General features: G+C 41.9%; 1 protein-coding gene across 1 annotated transcript in view; it reads left to right on the top strand.

Annotated features, from left to right (window-relative positions):
- The window catches only part of LOC111868953, a 517093-nt gene that overhangs the window by 393289 nt on the left and 103705 nt on the right, over positions 1-20099 (top strand). Inside the window, exon 6 of the mRNA XM_033753245.1 lies at positions 16048-16116. Coding sequence (XP_033609136.1) covers positions 16048-16116 — 69 coding nt within the window. The remainder of the gene's footprint in view (positions 1-16047; positions 16117-20099) is intronic.

Raw genomic sequence — 20099 nt, 5'->3', positions numbered from 1 at the left:
TTTTGAACGTGTTCCTTCTCTCAGAATATCTCTAAAGAAACCCCTTCTATTATTTTCATGAAATTCAGACGAATTTCTCTTACCGTGGAAATGACAATATATGTATCAGAAGAGTTGCCCCTTTATATACGTAAGCAGACGCCTTGACGTATGGAGGTATAGCTCCACGCGTTCTCAAACTCAACACTAGATGGAAGTGAGTGATAACTTCATGTCACAGTCGGTTTTCCCCTTGAGAATGAGACCCTGGTACCCACTGGATAGGAGCGTGGGTTGTTTCCATATCTGACGTGGACACTATCAGGAAAAGAGAACCCCCCCCCCCCCCATCAGGAATCGAACTCCAGTTCCTCGAGCTATCACCCCGTAACATATTCTCTGTTGCAGCTGAGCTATCGCGGCTGCCATAATGAACTAATACTAACAGAAATAATAATATAAATAATTTGAATTCGTTTATGCAAATGCTATACAACAGCAAGGGATCCAATTAGGAGCAAACACTGACAAGAAAACAACGACGAAAATGATAACAACAGCAGCAGCAACACCGTTGCACGGAACGCATCGGTCTGCACTCTTAATCTGAAGGTTCTCCGTTTGGATCTCGACCGGAACACTGGCTAGCCTGAGGTTTTTAATGGTTTTACTCAGTCCTTCCAGGCAAAGTCAGGGATAATTCCTCGATTAGGCTTATTTCCCAGTCTTTTCGAATTCATCCGTGATCTTAGTATCCTGCGCGATGTAGCCCAGATACTTTCAGCGTCATTAAATAACCAACACTGCTGCAAAAAGGCGAGAACTTCTTGGCCAGGTTTGAAGACACTGTAAGCCACTGTGCAGTTCATCAGATTTTGTAATGGGATGGACTAGAAGGGACTTGTTGATCATATTACGAAATGAAAGAAAATTATATGTTTTACCTCTCTTTCCCCTTTCTTCGTTAGTGTCTGTGGTTCGTTGACACGTCACAGCCGCGACCTGAGAGAGAGTGTACAGGCAGCAAGCAGATGTCGCTCCATGTACAAACAGTCTTCATTGGGCCAAACGACGTTAACAGCAGCTGGCAGTCTCTCTCGGCTTTCAAAGAAATATTGCAACCTATAAATCAAGGCAAACGTAAAGTTTCGCGTCTGACAGAAGTCCACGTCATTCGGGCGTACAGAGGGTGTGCTAGTAAAGTTCGGCGAATTCTGACTGACGGTAAACGCTCGATGGAGCATGAAGAGTGGATGAGAAAGAAAGAAAGAAAGTCGAAGTGGGAGTAGTGAGGGACAGTTTGTTTTAAGGGGGAACAGAAACAGGTTCCTGCTTTGAAGGCTCCGAGGCAGTGACCGTTCGTCCTTTAGGTTTAGGTACAGGATAAAGCGTTGGGAAGTGAAAGGGCTAGGAAATTAATTTTGTTATAGGCGGGGCTATGCTGCGTGTAATCGAATTAATTTTGGTATTAACGTTTGAAGGGCTGAATGCAGTGAAAGTGAGTATTGTTTATAAACAATACTTAAAAATTCAGGCCCTACAGCATAGGAAACACTACGTCTCTATTATAAAGAAGAAATTGTTCTCTCTAGGAACTAATCGGTTTTTATGCCGACAAAATGAAGGATTTTAAATGTGAACGTTTGTCATTGTAGATGCCATAATGCTTTAAACGGTTAAGCGTCACGCCATGACGTATGGTAGAGGAAGTATAGCTCCACTCGGTCTTGACTTCGGCGCTAGATAGAGGTGACTGGTAAGCTTCATGCCCAGAGAATTTAGCTAAGTATCTGCCAGTAACCATTGGAAAGGAGGCTGGTTGGGCGCCCGAGCTGTTCTGGACGCTGTCAAGAAGAGAAGATCTCTAGCCCCTACTAGGAATCGAAGCCTGGTCCCTCAGCCGTCCGGCCCTTAGCCCGTCGCTATGTCTTATGAGTTAACCCGGCCCTTTTTAGAATCACTACCGGTTTTTAAACTGAGTAGCAAGAGTCTCTACCGGAATGTATTCTGCTGCCTCGTGTCTTCGAGAAATGAATCAGCAAAATTACCGGAGTCCGTGGGAGAAAGCAGTTTGCTTAAAGCCGATGATGAAATCCTGTTTTATGTGACTCGAACAAGAGCCCGGCTATCCTGAACAAGATGAATCCAGTCCACATTCTTCCACCCTGTTTCCTTAATAACATTTTAATATTATCTCCCCATCTACGTCCGTATCTTCAAGTTGTCTCTCTTCTCCACGTTTTACAATCAAGACTTTTCTCTCATGCGTCCCGCACGACTCTGCCTTGACCTTGTCACCCTGAGCATTTCTGGCGAGGCGCACAGCTTACGAACCTCATGTAAGTTTCGAGGTTATGAAGAGTTCTAACTTTGGGCTCTAACGCCATGTAGTCCGTTCAAATTCAACTGACTTGCTACCTGCTTCACACTGGTTTCCTGCCTTATTCTGCCCTGAAGATGGAGGCGAGGTGTGCCTCTGAAACGTCATTTGACTTTCATGGAACTGCTCGGCGTAGTGTACGAAAGGTCAGAACTCTCTGTGATCTGCATAAATAAAGCAGAGGGCTGTGGAGTTCAGCGCTGTTCAGTACCGCGCATTCTCAAGTGAACCGCGGATAACTTACGAGACTTAATAAGACAAATGAGACAGGCCGCTCTATTAGAGCCCAGAATTTAATGTTGTGTTTTGCGTAAAGGTTCATGTATAGGGATATGGGAGGGAATTAAGACTGCGTAGAGGATGCTGGACGGACAGAAAAGAATATATTTGAGGGGCTTAAGCAACAAGTGTAGCAGTGCAGTGCTGTATTCGACCTCTCTGCTGTCCATCCCTTAGCCGCGCACTCTGAGGGCTCCCTTAACTGCACCATCAGTTTGTGCCGCTCTTCCCTTGCCCCACAATAAATTTCAGTTTTTATTATCTCTTTCGAAACAACTGCGACACGAATTGAAACAAACGAATCGTGAATTGTTGAAATAAAAGTGTTCGAATCTTTTGGAGGTAATCTGTTTTACGAGAATGACCTAAAGTACAGTTACTTAACGGTCTGGTAGGATATTTTCCTGTTCAGTCGTGCTGTTTTAACGTCGAAAAGAGATACTTTATTTAAAATTATGCTTAGGTTATTCTTAATAATACTTGAATGTGACTTGTAACTTACATGTTTCTGAATCAGGGAAACCTTCAAACGTGTTACGTTTGGTATCGATGTTAATTGTCTTTTTATTGCTTTCTACTAAATCTGCCTAGCAACTGCCCCCGCGATACATTCTTTCTTCATTGCCATGTTCGCAGGATTACACCAGTGTACTCCACATCCTTACATCCTGTTTATGTGGTCCTTATAGTGTCCTTAACAGATGTGTAAGTACCTCAAATGTCCTGCAATATACTCGTACATTTTCTCCTGGGAAGGCGATAGATAAAAGGTAAAGGTATCCCTGTAAAAGGCCATGGGGACTCATAGGGTTTTGAGACGTCGAGGCCCCCACATTTTATAGTCAGTCGGTTCACAGATGGCGGTAAGGTTGTCAGTCTTACGCACCGACCGCTCTCTACCGCCCAGGAAAATTCCTGGTACTCATTTCTGTTAGAGGCTGAGTCGACCCCAAGCCCATAATGCGGCTGGAATGATTAGGTGAATTGAAGAAATCCACCTCATCGGGACTCGAACCCGAGACCTTACGGCTTGTAACATAGTGTCTCAATCAACTACGCTACTAGGTGCACTAAGCCCATCTCATGATCCTTGTTCTGAATTGGGTAACTTATATATTCAAGAGTTTTCAATACATTACTCCATAATGGACCCATCTGTGGAGCCCACGCCCAGTTCCTGCGCGAACATAGATGGTCGTACCACGAAATTTGGTTGATTTATCCCATGCAGTAAACCCTTTCATCACTGGAGAGTACACTTGTGAGATGAGACACCGTGTAGTGTGACGTCCACAGAAATTTGAAAGGAATTACTGTCATCATGTTCAGGGTAGAAATATAAGCCGCCTTATTCCTTACTTTTCTTTGTCGGTTTATTCTTCGACCCTAAAGATGGAGGCAGTGCGCACCTTCGAGAGGTATGTAAATTATATCAGACTGCACGGTATCATATTCCAGAAGATAGTACTCATAATCACCGCTGAGAGAACCTTAAAAGTCACTTTTGGCCCACGCTTTATCAGCACACAAGTTAACATTTTGTTTCAGATATTACTGAGTTCTTTCAGTTTCGTGACGTCACTAAGACGCTTACAGTATACAGCGTCGGATGAATGATGAATTGGAGTGTACCGGGCGGAAGCGGTCGCGACTTTATTGCGATACTATCCCGGCAATTCCCTGCAGTGACTGAGGAGAAGTGTGAATTCTCAGCCAGGATAGCCGTTCAGAGATACTGGGTTTTCGGACTTATCCATCGTCCTGGTTTTTAAGATAACTAAGAAAACACGACGTTTCGGAAACTGGATGTTTCCGTCCTCAGTTGAGGGAAAACACCTCTTCTATTTTCCCTCACATGAGGACGGAAACAGATCCAGTTTCCGAAACGTCGTGTTTTTCTTAGTAATCTTAAAAACTAGGACGATGGATAAAGTCCGAAAACCCAATATCTCTTTGTGTTTGTTATACACCATCGTCAGAATCCTATAGTAACTACCAGGATAGCCGTTATCTCGTTTCGTGTTCGAACCTGGAACCTCCAAATACAAGTCTAAATGGTTATCTCTAGAGGAACCTGTTCTTTGTTTTATATTCGCTTGTACTTACTTTTGGAGCTGAGCCCTTCTTGAGGAGAAGCCAAATCTGCAGCTACTCAATTTCCCAGCATTTTATGGAACCCGAAGGTTCATTACCGTGTTCACAAGAGTTCTCCACTGGTCCCTATCCTGAGCCAGATCAGTCCAATCCATATAATCGCATCCTGTCGGTCTAAGATCCATTTTAATATTGTCCACTCACCTATGCCTTGGTCTCCTCAGTGGTGTCTTTCCTATATCCTATATGCATTCTTCTCCATTCGTGCTACATGCCCTGCCAGCCTCATCCTTCTTGAAAATTTCGCTTGCAATAAATCTTAATTATTAAAGGAGAAATCTGTGCACGGTATCGTAAACCAAGGGAATTAGATTACGTGTGTCTTATGTTTCTCTTGAAAATAAATTATTAATGTCTGTAATGCATACATACTCGTAAGAGCCGGTGTAAATCATAGAGTCGAGTGTTATGATGGTGTAAAGGTGGAATTGCTTTATATTCTTAGACGTATCTGCATACAGTTTACACAAGAAACGGTTTATTTTATATTTTATTAAACTTGAAATGTGTGAGGCGTCAGCCATTCGCTTCGGTTCACGTGGTGCCAAGGTCAGGAGAAGGGGAAGATTTTATTACTGTCTGGGCCTCGCTAGCGTATTTTCCAGTCGGAAATGTTATAGCAGAGACTGCATATAAACTCCATACAAAATTATTTCTTTACTTTATGCCTTGAACAAATTATGTGTCGTCTTATTCCAGTCTTCCATTTTGTGAATATAAATTAATGAACGCATGTATAAGGGTGGTTATTATTAAAAAAAAGTACGGGTAATCATTTGATGTCAAGATGAAATTTGACGATCGCGGGTTCAAGTCCCGATGAGATCATTGGATTTTTTTCGGTGGGCCTAATCCTTCCGGCCCCACTATGGCCCTGGGGTCGACTCAGCCCCTAACAGAAATAAGTACCAGGAATTAATTAAATAATTTTCCTGGGGAGTAAAGCGCGGCCGGCCCGTAAGGCTGACAACCTTACCGCCGTCTTTGAGCCGATTGTCTAGATAATGTGGGACCCTCAACGTCTCACAACCCTATGGGCCTTCACGGCCTTGTACAGGGATAGCTTTACTTACTTTTGCTTAGTAATAAGCACTACTATGAATTATTGACGTCTCCAGTTATATTAATAACAAAAATAAACTGGTCACATTGCTTCTCGCTGGTGATATCTGACGTTAACGGAATATATAGGTGACTGTCCTTGTAGGCCCTTATTATACGCGTCTTCACACATCCGCGGTTTTGTCTGTCATGAGAATCATCGTGGTAACGTCCGAGACCATTGTAAAATCCACTGCGCATGTCCAGTGACTTGCGCGCAGTTTTCTGACTCGCCCCCCACCATGAAAATGTGACACAGGCCAAATATTTTGAAACAGCAGTGACAATTGAAATTTGATCAGGAGGAAATTAAAAGGAGACTGAACTCGGGCAATGCTTGCTACCATTCAGTCCACAACCTTTTGTCTTTTCGTCTGCTGTCTTATAACGTAAAAATTAGAATATACAAAACTATAATTTTGTCTGTGGTTCTGTATGGATGTGAAACTTGGTCTCTTGACATTAAGAGAGGAACGGAGACCGAGGGTTTTTGAGAACAGGGTGTTGAGAATATTTGGACCGAAGGGAAATGAAGTGACAGGAGGTTGGAGAAAACTGCATAATGAGGAGCCTCACAACCTGTACTCTTCTCCAAGTATAATTAGAACGATCAAGTCAAGGAAAATGAGATGGGCAGGACATGAAGCACGAGTGGGCTGAATAGAAATGCATATAGGATATTGGTGGGAAAGCCATAAGGAAAGATACCAATAGGAAGACCAAGACAAAGAACAGTGATTAATATTAAAATGGATCTTATAGAGAATCTGGTAATATGGGCTGGATTGATCTGGTTCAGGATAGGGACCAGTGGAGGACTCGTGTGAACACGGTAATGAACCTTCGGGTTCCATAAAATGTTGGGAAGTTCTTGAGTAGCTGCACAACTGGCGGCTTCTCAAGAAAGGGTCAGCTCCATTAGGTTAGTTCGTTAGTAAAGTAGCAATTATGATCGACAGATACTAACCGCAATTAAACACACCTGGCTTCTGGTATAGACCCTGAATACGAAATTACAGTTAAATTCGTTCAATAGTTTCTGTGGCCTCCACAGAATGCTTTCATTTCATATGTTTTTTCAGATACCGCGTAATGATCCACCGGAACCATATGTCAGTATGGTAAGTACAAGGGAAGAGGGCCACTGTATTTGGCGAGAACCGAGTCTACGCAAAGTAACGGGACATTTTGACGTCACACGCTACTGGTCCTGCTGTCATGAAGTGCGCAGTTGACGTCAGAATTTCTTCACTCTGTAAGCAGTAGACAGAATTTCCATAAGGGCTAGACGGAACGCCGCGATCTGCCCAGCATACCACACCGCTCACAGAGATGAAGTATGCGCTGTCACAATTAAAATGCAGTTGAAATATTTAAGGAAGAAATCAGGGAGAAAGAAAGAAATAGGAAGAAATGAGAAAAAAGGGGAAGAAAACGGTAAAGAAAGAATAGGAGAGAAAGAAATTCATGAAAGAAGAAACAGAGTTGAAGAAGGTACACAGGGCACGGAGAATAGAAAGAATATTGAATTCGTTTTGAATTTAAATGTTCTTTCTTTCCGTTTAACGTACTTAAGAAGAGAGGTAAATTCATCGGCCGGCCTCAGAACCCACGATAGTGTTTTTGTATATCCTAAAAATTTATCTGAGCTTGCTTGCTTCTTAATAGTTGCTTACTTAGTTACTTGTTTTATCCTGAAGATGGAGGCAGTACGTTCCTCCGAAACGTAGGTGAACTATCATACTACTCGGCGACACACCCTCAGAACGTGGCAATCGTCAATGTTTTAGATGTTGAAGCATTTCGCCCCTCACACCTAAATCATTAATAAATAATCCGTGTATGATTCTGTCTTCCACTTGTTACCTTGACAATGCCATCTGCTAACCGCTCCAGTTGATACAGCGTAATGTTTCTTGATTACTGCGAGTTATTCAAAAATTGCCTTAACGGATCTGCATTATTACTGATTCTTCCTTCGTCACTTTGATTTGTTTTCCCTATTTCGATTGGATCTGAAGTTTTCCTCTGTGTAAATCTAATTATCTGATGTCATTACCTCCAGATGGAGTTCTTTTATGTGTTAAAGCCAAGTTCTCACGTTCACCACTAGAGACAACGTGGCGCCACCATCAATCATAACTTCTGGCATTGATGCTTTCTTCCATTCTGTGTGTCTTCCTTGTCTTCTTACTGTTCTTTCTTTCTTTGATGAGTGAAGTGCACTTGACTGATGAATGCGAGGTCAAGGCAATATACCAGTATCATCATGCGTTTTATTGCAGTAAATATATATATATATATATACTCGTACATATATTATGATTTTAACATTAATTTCTGAGGTACACTTTCAGTATCATAATATGTGCTTTCTGTATGACAAAATTTAGTGGAAAGTGATTTCGTTTGAAACACACGGGGTGTCCCAGAATGAATGGTCAGTATTCTGGGAGGTCATTCTAAGCAAAAAAAGTGTATATGTACTGGATGCTTCCTATTCCGAACGGTTTCCGAGATAGGGCTATTTCACTGTACAGTTCCAAAACTGTTAATAAGAAAGAGATATTACGTACTGTTTCTAATACCAGTATTTGTTGTTCAAGTGACAAAGTTGGTACAGTTTACCCGGTATAATACCTTTTCAAAAATCCTGCCGCCAACATCAATGCACTTTGCAACTCCTGTGAGGACATTTCGTGTCACTCGCGTGTACAGGGAAACAGCTCTGTCTCGGAAACCGTTCGGAATAGGACACATGTACATATACACTTTTTTGCTTAGAATGACCGATGCTGTGACATCCCAGAATATTGACCTTTCCTCGCGGGATACCCTGTATAGTAAGAAGGGATGTAGTGCTAAAGTTAAAACGTCCAGAGCCGGCCAGGTTGAAATGAATGGTGTAAATCTTGATACGAAGCCGCTTTTGTTACGTGACGATAGAATTAAGCTTTTAAGTGCAGGAATTAACAACGCACAGCTCATGGACTGCACAGACCGTTCCAACTCAGGGGTGGGTACTAAACAAGCTTTAATGTTTACATATCTGTATCTTTAACCCTTTAAAGCCTAATAGTTACTACCGTCTGTTTTAACATGATAGAACCGCACATTCTGGCCACGGCAAGATATATCTGTGTGTTTCGTATGGTTCTCGCAACAAAGCATTAACCGGCTGGTCTTCGTAGTGGATACATAATGTGTTTCCTGTGAGGTACGAACTGAACTTCTATGTACCCCTTCTAATGTTAACATCAAAATTCCGCCCTACTCTAGCCCTCCCAGTATCATATCATAATTTCACAGTATGCAGCCCTTCCAGCGTGATATGAAAATGAATTCCGATAAAACGCGGTGAACCCCCGGCTCAGCTTCTTTCCTTCAGGCTTCATACCATTTCGCTTCCTTAAGCTTTACCCTTTCACACACAAGGAACGAACGGGCACTGCCTGGGAGCCATCAAAACTGGAGGAAAAATGTTTCTTGCCCCTCCCCACTTAATGTAGTCTCTGTCACTAACCCCACCCCCCACATTCTCCTNCTCTCTCTCTCTCTCTCTCTCTCTCTCTCCAGGCTCTGATGTGCCAGCGTTGTCGCATCACTTAGAGAGCACGAAGTCTGCACCCTGGACAGCCCTGACTCGAAACGGCATTTATAATTAAATTACTCAAAGAGTTTGATGCGTAAACTGTGTAACTCATCTCCATTTTATGAACTTGTAGTATGCAAGTAAAAACTAATTAAGGAAATTTGTTTTGAAACTGTTTTCACAGGTGTCTGAAATGAATGGGTTCACATTACGGGTTTTCGAAAATATCCGAGTTGGTTTGCTAAATTAGATGGTAATAAAAACCATTTTCTAGTCGTTTAAGGGAGGGGTGGAGAGGCAGTGGGGGGCTGCAACCCCTTTCCAGTTCACTCTTACATTTTTGTTTAACTTGAATATTAAAATGCATTTTTATTGTTTTCATGAGTGAATCTAACATTTCGCGTAAGTAATCAGTTCCATAGTACAGTCTGTTCCTTGAGCAGCTGATATTTATTAGGCTGCTCAATATGTGTTTTCTTTTTACTGAACCTGAAGGTTCATGTACATCTTGGACAGGACTGTAGGCACATAACACTTCGCTAAGTTATTTATGGTCGCTGTATAAACTTTTGGCATTTTATCTGTTTCGTTTCTATTGTAGCTGGGGTGTCTTTCTCCATGTAGATTATTGACTTGGTTGCCATGGTAACACAGTTCAGCATGTTTATATATTATGCGTAGCTAGAGTAGGAAAATAGCAGGGAGTCTACATATCGAATAAGTATATAAAATAAAAATAGAGCCACTTACATGAATTTAAATACATTCGAAGATATGCTAATTAGTTTTATTTAACAGGGTTGCTGACATGTAATGGAAGTACTTTTGTGTCAGTAATGACGTCACTGCCAGTTTCAGTTCTGTCCCACATCCCAGCTGCTTATTGAATTAAGAAACAATATGAAATGTGTCAGGTACAGTACGTCATATTGGGATCACGTGGCACAGTCATTCACGCAGAGAGTGTTTCAGTGAAATTTAATATCGCGTGAGAGAAGGTAAAGAGGAAGTGGAAGTCATATTGCAGCTTTTACATAATGAATGAAATCTTTCCGTGGCTGCAGTTTTAAACAGCGCAGTTTGCTGTCTTATTACAGCTTTAGATGGCTGTGAATAATGTCATTCATTCTTCCATTCTTTTCACTCGTTGGATAGAGAAAATGGGTGGATCCCGGAGTCGGCATGTACAAAAATGACTTATCCGTGTCGTGAGTTTATTTAATCATTTTACCGACTTAATTATCCCGGCTTTTACTCGGTTACTCACATGTTATCCCATGATTCATACTTATTTCAGAATTACACACACGATAATTGTCATAATTTTAAAACAGATGAATAATAAACAGTTCTCATGAATAATTCACATAGCTGTAAGCCTTTTACCTCTCGCCTTTTACTTTGATTTGAATGCTAAGGAATTTGTGTAATATCAACAGAGAGTTAAGGTAACAACAACAACAACCGTTATTTTAATCCGCAAGCAAACTATACCGACCGAGCGACCGCCGCTTATCGGCGAAGTTAGTGCCATCTTTAGCGGATAGAGGGTGTCGCGTGGTCAGCGCAACGCATCCTCGCAGCAGTTAATCTCCGTTTTCTAGACCGGAGCCGCTATTTCATAGAAATAGCTCGTCAGTTATCCTCGCGAGGCTGAGTGAAACCCGTTCCAGACCCACTTCTCAGAAAATCTGGCAGCTCCGTGGATCGAACCCGAGACCTCAGGATTTGTGTTCAGGACCTCTGACCACTAGACCACAGAGGCGGTCGCATATACACATAGTACTAATACAAAAGAAGATACATTCCTTAAAGATTGTAAATGCTAAAGACGGTCACATTTCTTCAGTTGTTACAGATGTAATTACTGATAAATGTGCGTACACTTCGTTATGTGTTAATGTTTGTGTATCGATTTGTAATGCAACCACGGGAAGTATTGTCAGTATTCACGGAATAGACACAATACACCGAAACAAAGCCTGCTCGCTCGCTCGAGACTTACTACGTAACTTATATTCATGCATTGGTTAACGGTCCGTGGTTCTGTGATATGGTAACCCGAAATTACGTAATTTCAGAGGTTTCATTTCATCGTTACACTAATATATATTTAGTAAGATTACTGTTTACGTCTTTTATCTTGAAGAATTAATGTATGAAAATTACAGTGTCTTGTTGTCCTGTTGTGACATATTTTATTTACTGTTACATAAATCGTTTAATAATATTAAAAACTGAAAGATTAGCAGCAAGCCTTCAGATGCACCATTTTCAGGTACGGATTTCTTCTTCTTCTTCTTCTTTCTTTCCGCATCCACATCCAAGAAGGCTGCTATCTTAACTTTCTTCCCCGTTAGAACCTCAAAAAGTCACGTGGGCCAAAGTGTTCTCGCAAGAGATGTTAACAGAACTTTACTTTCGAATTCAGGGCGTGAAATGTAAGCCAGTTCTAGCCGTCATATAAATGGTATGCAGAGAGAGAGAGAAATTGTTGAATCCGAGGTTCTCATAGCAGTGACTATGAAGTGTACGATTTTGAAAGCCGTGTAGTTCAGAGGGATTCGGATTTATCGGAGAATCGCACTGCCTTCACCTTCAGGCCCAGCCTGCCATTTACTTCTGCTCATTTCTTGCTTGGTTTACTTTCGACCTGGAAGATGGAGGCAGAAATTTCCTTAGAAACGCTGGACTGTCTCCGAAATGCATTTCATTACAACCCAGGAGACAATACTAATCGCTATTATCATATGCAAAAGTTGAGCTTGTTAGCCTGTTCCGTCCTCAAGCATGAGGCATATTCGAGTTATAAAGAAAAGGCAAAGCTATCCCTGTAACAAGCCGTGGAGGCCCATAGGGCGGTGAGACGTCGAGGCTCCCACGTTTTCTAAAGAGTCTGCTCACAGATGGCGGTGAGTTTTCAACCTTACGCCCCACCTGGCCACCCTTTACCCCCAGGAAGATTCCTGATACTTATTTTAGAGGCTGAGTCGACCCTAAGTCCATAGTGCGGCTGGAAGGCTTAGGTAAATAGAGAAATCCAGTGACCTTGTCATATATCGCACCCGCGACCTACCGGCTTGTAGCATAGTGCGTATTCTGACTACGCCAACACGTGTCCCAGTATCCATCTTTGAATATTGTGAGTAACTAAGACCATAAATTTTAGCCAAACATTCCTCAACCGTTCCCCTTGTAATAAAGAAGAAACCATGAATATTTGAAATTAAATCCCAGCTGTCTGTCACGAGAGGTGAAATGTGTCTCCCCCTCATATGAAAACAAAGAGGAATACGTGTGAATATAAGAAATCAATAACATGCAGATTAAAATAAATGTATTTTTGTAGACAAGAAAATTGCTCCTATGTTAAGGGAATTGGCGGCGGAATTTGTTCTAGAAGCCCTGCTTCATGACCAGGATTTCACTGAGATCCGAGAACTTATTATTGGAACCGAAAGGAATGAGATATGGCCGTCATCTCTGTAATGCTTTGTCTTGCGCACATGAGACGTTCAAGGGACTTATCTCTTTCGGGCCCGTTTCATCTCAAGAAGACAGTTTTTATTTTCTGGAATGATGGTTTTCTGAACAGTGCAGGTATCGGGTTGACATGAAATACAGCAGCTGTTTCGTCTTCCTCTCCCCTCCTGCTTATTCTTCAACTTTTTCTATACTCATTCCCCCCCCCCTTTTCCATTTTCCACCTCACATCTTTCCTCTTTTTTCCTTTTCCACCTCACACCGTATCTCTTTTTTCCTTTTCCATCTCATATCGTTCCTTCTTTTCTCATTTTTCTTATATCTTAAACATCTCGTTCTTCACCTCCATTTCCTTCTGTCTTCTCCTTCCCTACATCTCCCATCATTCCCTCTTTCTCCTCATCCTTTGCTTTCTTCTGTATCCTCGCCCAAACTGTGCTTTACATGAATATGATTCGCACGTGTAGGGTGAAAGGACGAAACAGACATTGCATATGTTGCTGTTCTCACAGCAGTGACCCTGAGGATTACTGCCTCCTAAGCTATGACTCCGTGTAGTCTGGTACTAGCGTTTCAGAAGAACACGCTATCCTGCATATAGAGGCAGGAGGCTCCTCCGAAACGTTGATACATATCCTAAGGATTAACGCGGTAGGGTACTCTGAAACGTTGGTAACGATTTACTAAACTATACGGCGTCACATATTTAGAAGACAGTTTTCTTCGAAATATGCTTTGATCGATTACCTTGTTACCAGATTTGATGATAATTGTTTGTTAGGCCAGATTCAAATTGTCAGACATCATATGTTGCTTCTTTGGACATATTTATGATTTGCAGGTAAAGTATACGTTAACACTGCTCTTGTCGGACCACCACTCAACGAATACGTAAAGGGGTGCAGGGGTAACTCTTTTTGTATTCTATACAGTATTTTTTTTAATTATTTCTTGGGATGGGGTGAGACTGAGTCCACTCAGCACTGCGGCCACTAACTGGCCTAGTGTACCAGCCCCGGATGGTATACGATGGTGACTGTGGAGCAGTCGGTGGAATAAGACTTGGCAGGGGAAACCGTAGTACTCGTAGAAAAAAATTGCCCCACTGCCACTACATCCACCACAAATCCCACATGACCTGACTCTGGCTCGAACTCGGGCCGCCAGGTTGGAAGCCAGCGACTAGCCGCCTGAGCTATGGAACGCCCTATACATCGGTACTGAAATAGCTGAATGGAGTGCGTCCCTCTCGGGCCTCTGGCCCCTCTTGTTCCTGGAGAAGACGCTCCGATAGTCTTCAGATATGCCCCACCCCCCGTATCGACTTGGCATAGTGGCCTCTGCCGGAAATCGAGCCACGGTCTTTCATTCCACTTTCCTGACTCAGCTGTTCTGTTGCTGTCAGAAACCCGACGTTTTCGGGGACGGGAAGAATGCGAAGGGATAATAATAGTTGAAGTGGAACCGCTTGTCCGAAACATCCTGTTTTGTGGGACAGCTTGTAGGGAAAATAAACACAAATAATTTCATTATATAAACATGCGGCATGTGACATACCAAAGTCGTATTTAGATTTCACTGCTATCAGCCGGTCATTATCAAGTTTTAATTAGTTATCTGTGTGAGTGGGGTGAAGCAGTCCCTTGGTGTTGCGGCCTGTAACATCCCCTGACGATAAGTGTGTATTGGGCATTGGTGAGTGACAACTGGCAGGTCAAAACTGAAATGTAAAAGGTTAAAAAGGTAAAGTTATCCCTGTAACAGGCCGTGGAGCCCCATATGTTTGCGAGACGTCGAGGCTCTCACATTTTCTAAACAATCGGCTCACAGATAGCTTTGACGCTGTCAGCCTTACGCGCCGGCCGCCCTGTACCCCCCAGGAAGATTTCTGGTACTCATTTCTGTTAGAGGCTGAGTCGACCCCAGGGATATAGTGCGGCAGGAAAGATTAGGTCAATTGAAAAAAATCCAGTGACTTCATCAGTATTCGAACCCGCAACTTTCCGGCTTGTAGCATAGTGCCTCAACCAAGTACGCTACCGGGCGCCCCCTGAAGTGTTCCGAGAAAAGCCTGACCCAGTGTAACTTCGTCACAAATCGCAGCTGTAGTTCACTCTCCTCGGTGAGAAGCTAACACCTGCTTATAACTTCACATTTGCAAGCAGAACTGGCAGGCTGATCTAGCGGTAACGTTCTGTGCTTGTATTCTGGAGGATATCGGTTAGATTCTCGGTTGGGATACCGGCAAAACCAATTCAGGCCCTTAGTGGTTTTCCTTGGGGCCTTCTGTAAAATTCTGCCGTTGTATATGAGTTTGGTCACCACTTCTTCCTTCCAAATCCCTTCCACTTCATCACTGATCTGTCATCCTACCACTCGACGCTGTATAACCGGAGGTGCTGAAAACATTGGTAAAAATCCCACTAAAACATTAACGTTTATGAAATCTATCAACTGCTAAAAGTTACAGTCATTTGTAAGGTTTTATTTATTTCCGGTTTATTTAACGACACTATCAATATCTCCTGCCATAACGGTATCAAAGCCGAACGCAATGACCGCGCTGTCGAAGGCATGAACTGTCTTCGCTCGCTCGAACATTGGGTTCATGGGTTCGAGTCCCACTGTGTGCGTTTGTTCTATGTGTTGTTCTGTGTGTAAGTAGCAGCCTTGCGACGGGCTGATCCCCCGTCCAAGGAATCCTACCCACTGTGTATAGGATTAAGAAACCGGAAAGCGGCGAAAGCCCAACAAAGGGCTGTAGAGCCATAGATACACGTAGATAGACAGACAGACAGACAGACAGCGGAGTCGAATTACAGGAAGATTAGTGAATAATGAATCGAAAGGGATGCTGAAGGAAGTGATGGCGTAGAGATTGACTCATTTTACCATCATTTACCTGGAGGGACGGGGGAACCATTAGAATCATCAATGTACCCGATTCCCGGCCGAGATTTCAACCCCTGATCTCCCAAATACAAGACGGGCCTGCGCACTCAACCGCTGCTTTGGGGTGCGGTATTTGGTTACCTCTGTTTGAGACTGTGTCAGCAACGATTCTTTGTTGTTGTTTCAGGTGGTGAGGGCAGCCAGTCCTGTGCTACTGAGGGTGATCACACTGGGCGCCTTCTTCATTTACTGCACAGTAAGTACAATAGCAATCTCGGACACTACTTACTTACTTAATCCGTTCCTCTTATACCTTACGGTGTCGAGGTTGTTTTCATTTTGATAATTTTACAGACGGTAGGACTCCTTGGAAGAGTGATCAGCTCGTCTCAAAACATCCATACCTTGTGTGGGATTCGAACCCACGATCCCGGCTTCAGAATTAGCGAGGACATTGCATGCCTTAGACCTCCCGGCTATCGTAACCGGCCTCGGACACTCCTCTACACTTAAGTCCTGAACCACACATTTGGCCAGACGGATAACTTCTACCGTTTGTAAATATGCTTGGTACCTGCTTCATGCTGGAGGCCACATGTAATTCAGATATCGAAAATTGATTATTTTTATTGTTGTTGGTCTTTTGAACTATACTGCTTTTGGTGTACAAGTCAAGATCGGTTGAAATAGATAGCAGGTAACTTCTTATCAATTTTTAATTGTTAATCATAATTGTATGCTTTTTGGAGTCCCGAAACATGGAAGAAAATATGTATATATATTTAGTGAAGAGTGAAATATTTTCAGAAGTGTGAGCCTACACTCGAAGTAGTTTATTCACAAATTATAAAGAGCTTGTAGATTTTACTGTCTTTGCTAATTTTGTCTCTTTTGCCGTTTGTATATCCAGTACGTCGTAGTAATTGAATTTTTTCCCGTTAGATGTCATTATGTCGCATCTTCACCGTTCCGATTTTGTCGTGAGCAACAATCAAACGAACGTACGTTGATGCTAGTTACAAGAACGTTTTTTAAATTGTTTTAGGGCTAATCAATCATAAATTAACGTTATTGATCCAGAACTTTGTGTTAAGAAGTAGGATGCAAGTATAAATAGTGACGTTTATTCTGTCATATCTTTTGTTTACGTACGAAAGATTGTGGACATAACCTATAAATGTTTAATATAAGTATATAATGATTTAATAATGTCTTAGGTATAAATTTCAGGTTTAGAAATAACTAGTTTTTAATCTAATTTTAGATTCTAATTCTGTAATACTGAATTCCTGTTTTGTGGGATGAGGGCGATACGAACTAAAAACGTGAACCTTCTCGCAGTTGATTTGTGCGTGTCGTGTAACTCGTAACGTTTGATGTCTTGATAAAGTATCGGTCGTCTGGGATGTGACACCATGTAGTTCCATGGGTAGGATATTTGAGAAAAATTTTCGGAGGAGGATATTTATACCCACGAGAGAGAAAGTAAGAGGAAGCTGGAGAAAGTTGCAAAATGAGGAGGTTCATACTTGGTACCATTAAGCACAACACCTACCACGAATATAAGAGACAGGAATGCATACAATATTTTATTTGTAGAACCTGAAGATGCCGTTTTGGACTATCTTGACATTAATGGGTTTGCTGTATAAATTATGAAGTTAGTCTTCTAGCACCAATTTCATTAATTCCTCGTAATTTCAAATAAATTGGAAGGGATACGAAATATAAATGTAGGCTCACTTGTGTTGTAAATTTAGGTGCCAGTGCAGTTCTGTGCGCTGTGGTGCTTAGGTCATCATTGATTCTATACCTTAATATGGATGTGAGCCTCAGTTTACGTCTCCACGGCTTCTGTAGCATGACTTTTTTGCGCTATACTGTAGTTATATGACGGGGAGAATAAATGTGTAAAAAATTAATATCAAAGGTTCCGGAAATTCTGGGTGTTAAAATTAAATTTACGTCAGGAAGAGTCTTCGAAGAACAAAGGTTGGAGCTATATTACTGCCTGCTAGGAATGGAGAAAACTCGAACATTAATCTGAAGTGAACTACTTTTTTTAAAAGAAATTGTAGTCCCTGTCTTTGTAGAGTTACTTTTATCAAAGTAAGATGCATTTTTCTAAGCAACTACGAGCTCTACAATACAAAATGTGGAGCACGTGTAGTTGAGGCTTTTGTGTGTGTGTTGACTTTTTTTTAATGTTATTTTCTTGAAGACACTTCCTAAAATTTTCAGTAATAAATTTTTCTTAGAAAGCCAGTTTCTTTAATGATTATCGAACAAATTATTAAAAATATGTTTACAAATAAATCGCTTTAAAATAAAATGTGTAACAGGGGACTCTGAGCTTCGTATGGACCAAATATCACAGTTTTAGAGCTTTTGGTTTAATAGAAAAATATAACTGAATTTTATTACATTAATATTACAAAACAACATTACTAACGATCTCCCTTTCTTAACATCTCTTAATCTTCAAGAGTTTTATCTTCTGCGATCTAATGCCATATATTCCGGTGAAAACGGAATTTCACCAAAATACACAGCGTTATGTCCCAGGAGATAGAACTGTTCATGACCACTGCTGTGGGAGCCTCAAATTCATCATATTTCAATCTTATCTTTCTAGGAATTGAATCTTTACGTTTTATTTACATGCACTTCTGTCTTCACAAGTTTAACCAATAACGAAGTGGGTTTAACTGTACCACAAGTGAAATAGCGGACTTTTTATGTTGACGATAGTGAACCTTGGGATTCCATTACTGCAGGGAACTCCACGAACACTCATATTATTGACTGAGGGGCTGTAACGAGCTCTGTGTAACTACGCCCCTCGCCGTGTGCTCTGCTGGTGTAGGAAATTGAAATTTACTGCCGAGTTCACTTTCTAGTCTCCATCCCTGACGTCATTATCCGGTTATAATGCAAGCGAAAAGTCGAAACTCTGCGTTGTCACTACAGCTGAGGTGTCAAAACACTAAATGAAAATGTTCTGTCTTTACTTTCCTCATAAAGTTCATGTCTGCAGAGTCGTCGAGGTATGTAATTACAGTTTGGAAATCTGCTGAAACTGAAACCGTTCACGGCAGTAAGAAGATCGTGGTAGAGAAGGGTGGACGCAGTCTGCTTTGTTCCTTATCGATTGTCGTAACGAAACTATTTTACAGCGTAATAAGACCTCATAAATATTGTTCCCAGCTGCAATACGTTGAGCGCCGAACTGCCCAACTACCATTGCAATAATTCCCTTTATAACGTGAGTTTGTCATTTACCCGGCCTCCTACTTATCCGGAGCTTCTGGGCGGGTCGGAAGAACCGTTTCCACCCATCTCCATTATCAGGTAGGTACAGTGTAAGCATTTCTCCACGACAAAAGCCATGCCTACCTACGTCAGTGTAATTCCCCAGCTCAAGGCCACCGTCACGTGACGTATTGCCTCTTACATAATCCAACGTGTATACAAGATATTGTGGCATTTAGATCCATTGCTAGGCAACGACCGCGGAATAAGCAAATATACAACAGATTTGCTAAGTAACGGCTCTGCAAACAAGCATGTTTCAGCGGCAACAGTTGAATAAAACAATAATGGGAACCCCAACAGACACGAACGCAACAGTTACACAGCAACATAAGGAATGTGTTTTCTGTACGCTCCGTGCCGAAATATTGTAAGCAGGACAATTAGGAGCAACGGGTAGTGAAAACGACTGTAGGCACTAATGTGTATATGTAATAGTCAGTTGTAAAGTGTAGTCACGCGCTGAATCAAAAAGTCCGATAAATCCGATCATTAATCCAAACCCCGTCTATAGTCACACTGATACACGTGAACTTATTTACCGTTCGATACCTGGAAGAAACAGAATGTCGGTGCAAACACAGTCCACACAGTTCCTCATATACCCGTACGATTGACCCTGACTGTTCGCTGATATAAAAGTTAGGACACGTACGTATTGCGTAACCGTTTGAGCGCCTCCTGCCCCTACCCATATATATGCAGTATATCAAGATGCCGCCTATATATTTTTATTTATGGCGGAGATCAAAATCGTTCTAGCCATTTGCGAGAAAATTCACATTTTGTTTTTCGAGACCCATTTTAAGTAGAAAGCAGTCTTCTGGGATTTGGCACCGTGTATATGTGGTGTTAACCGACGTTTCGGAGGAACGTCGGTTAACGCCACATATACACGGTGCCAAATCCCAGAAGACTGCTTTCTTC

The sequence above is a fragment of the Cryptotermes secundus genome, unplaced genomic scaffold (genome assembly GCF_002891405.2).
Source record: "Cryptotermes secundus unplaced genomic scaffold, Csec_1.0 scaffold1090, whole genome shotgun sequence".
In the NCBI taxonomy this organism is placed as follows: Eukaryota; Metazoa; Arthropoda; class Insecta; order Blattodea; family Kalotermitidae; genus Cryptotermes; species Cryptotermes secundus.
Note: the sequence above shows the minus strand (reverse complement) of the source record. Positions and strands in the feature narration are given on the sequence as shown.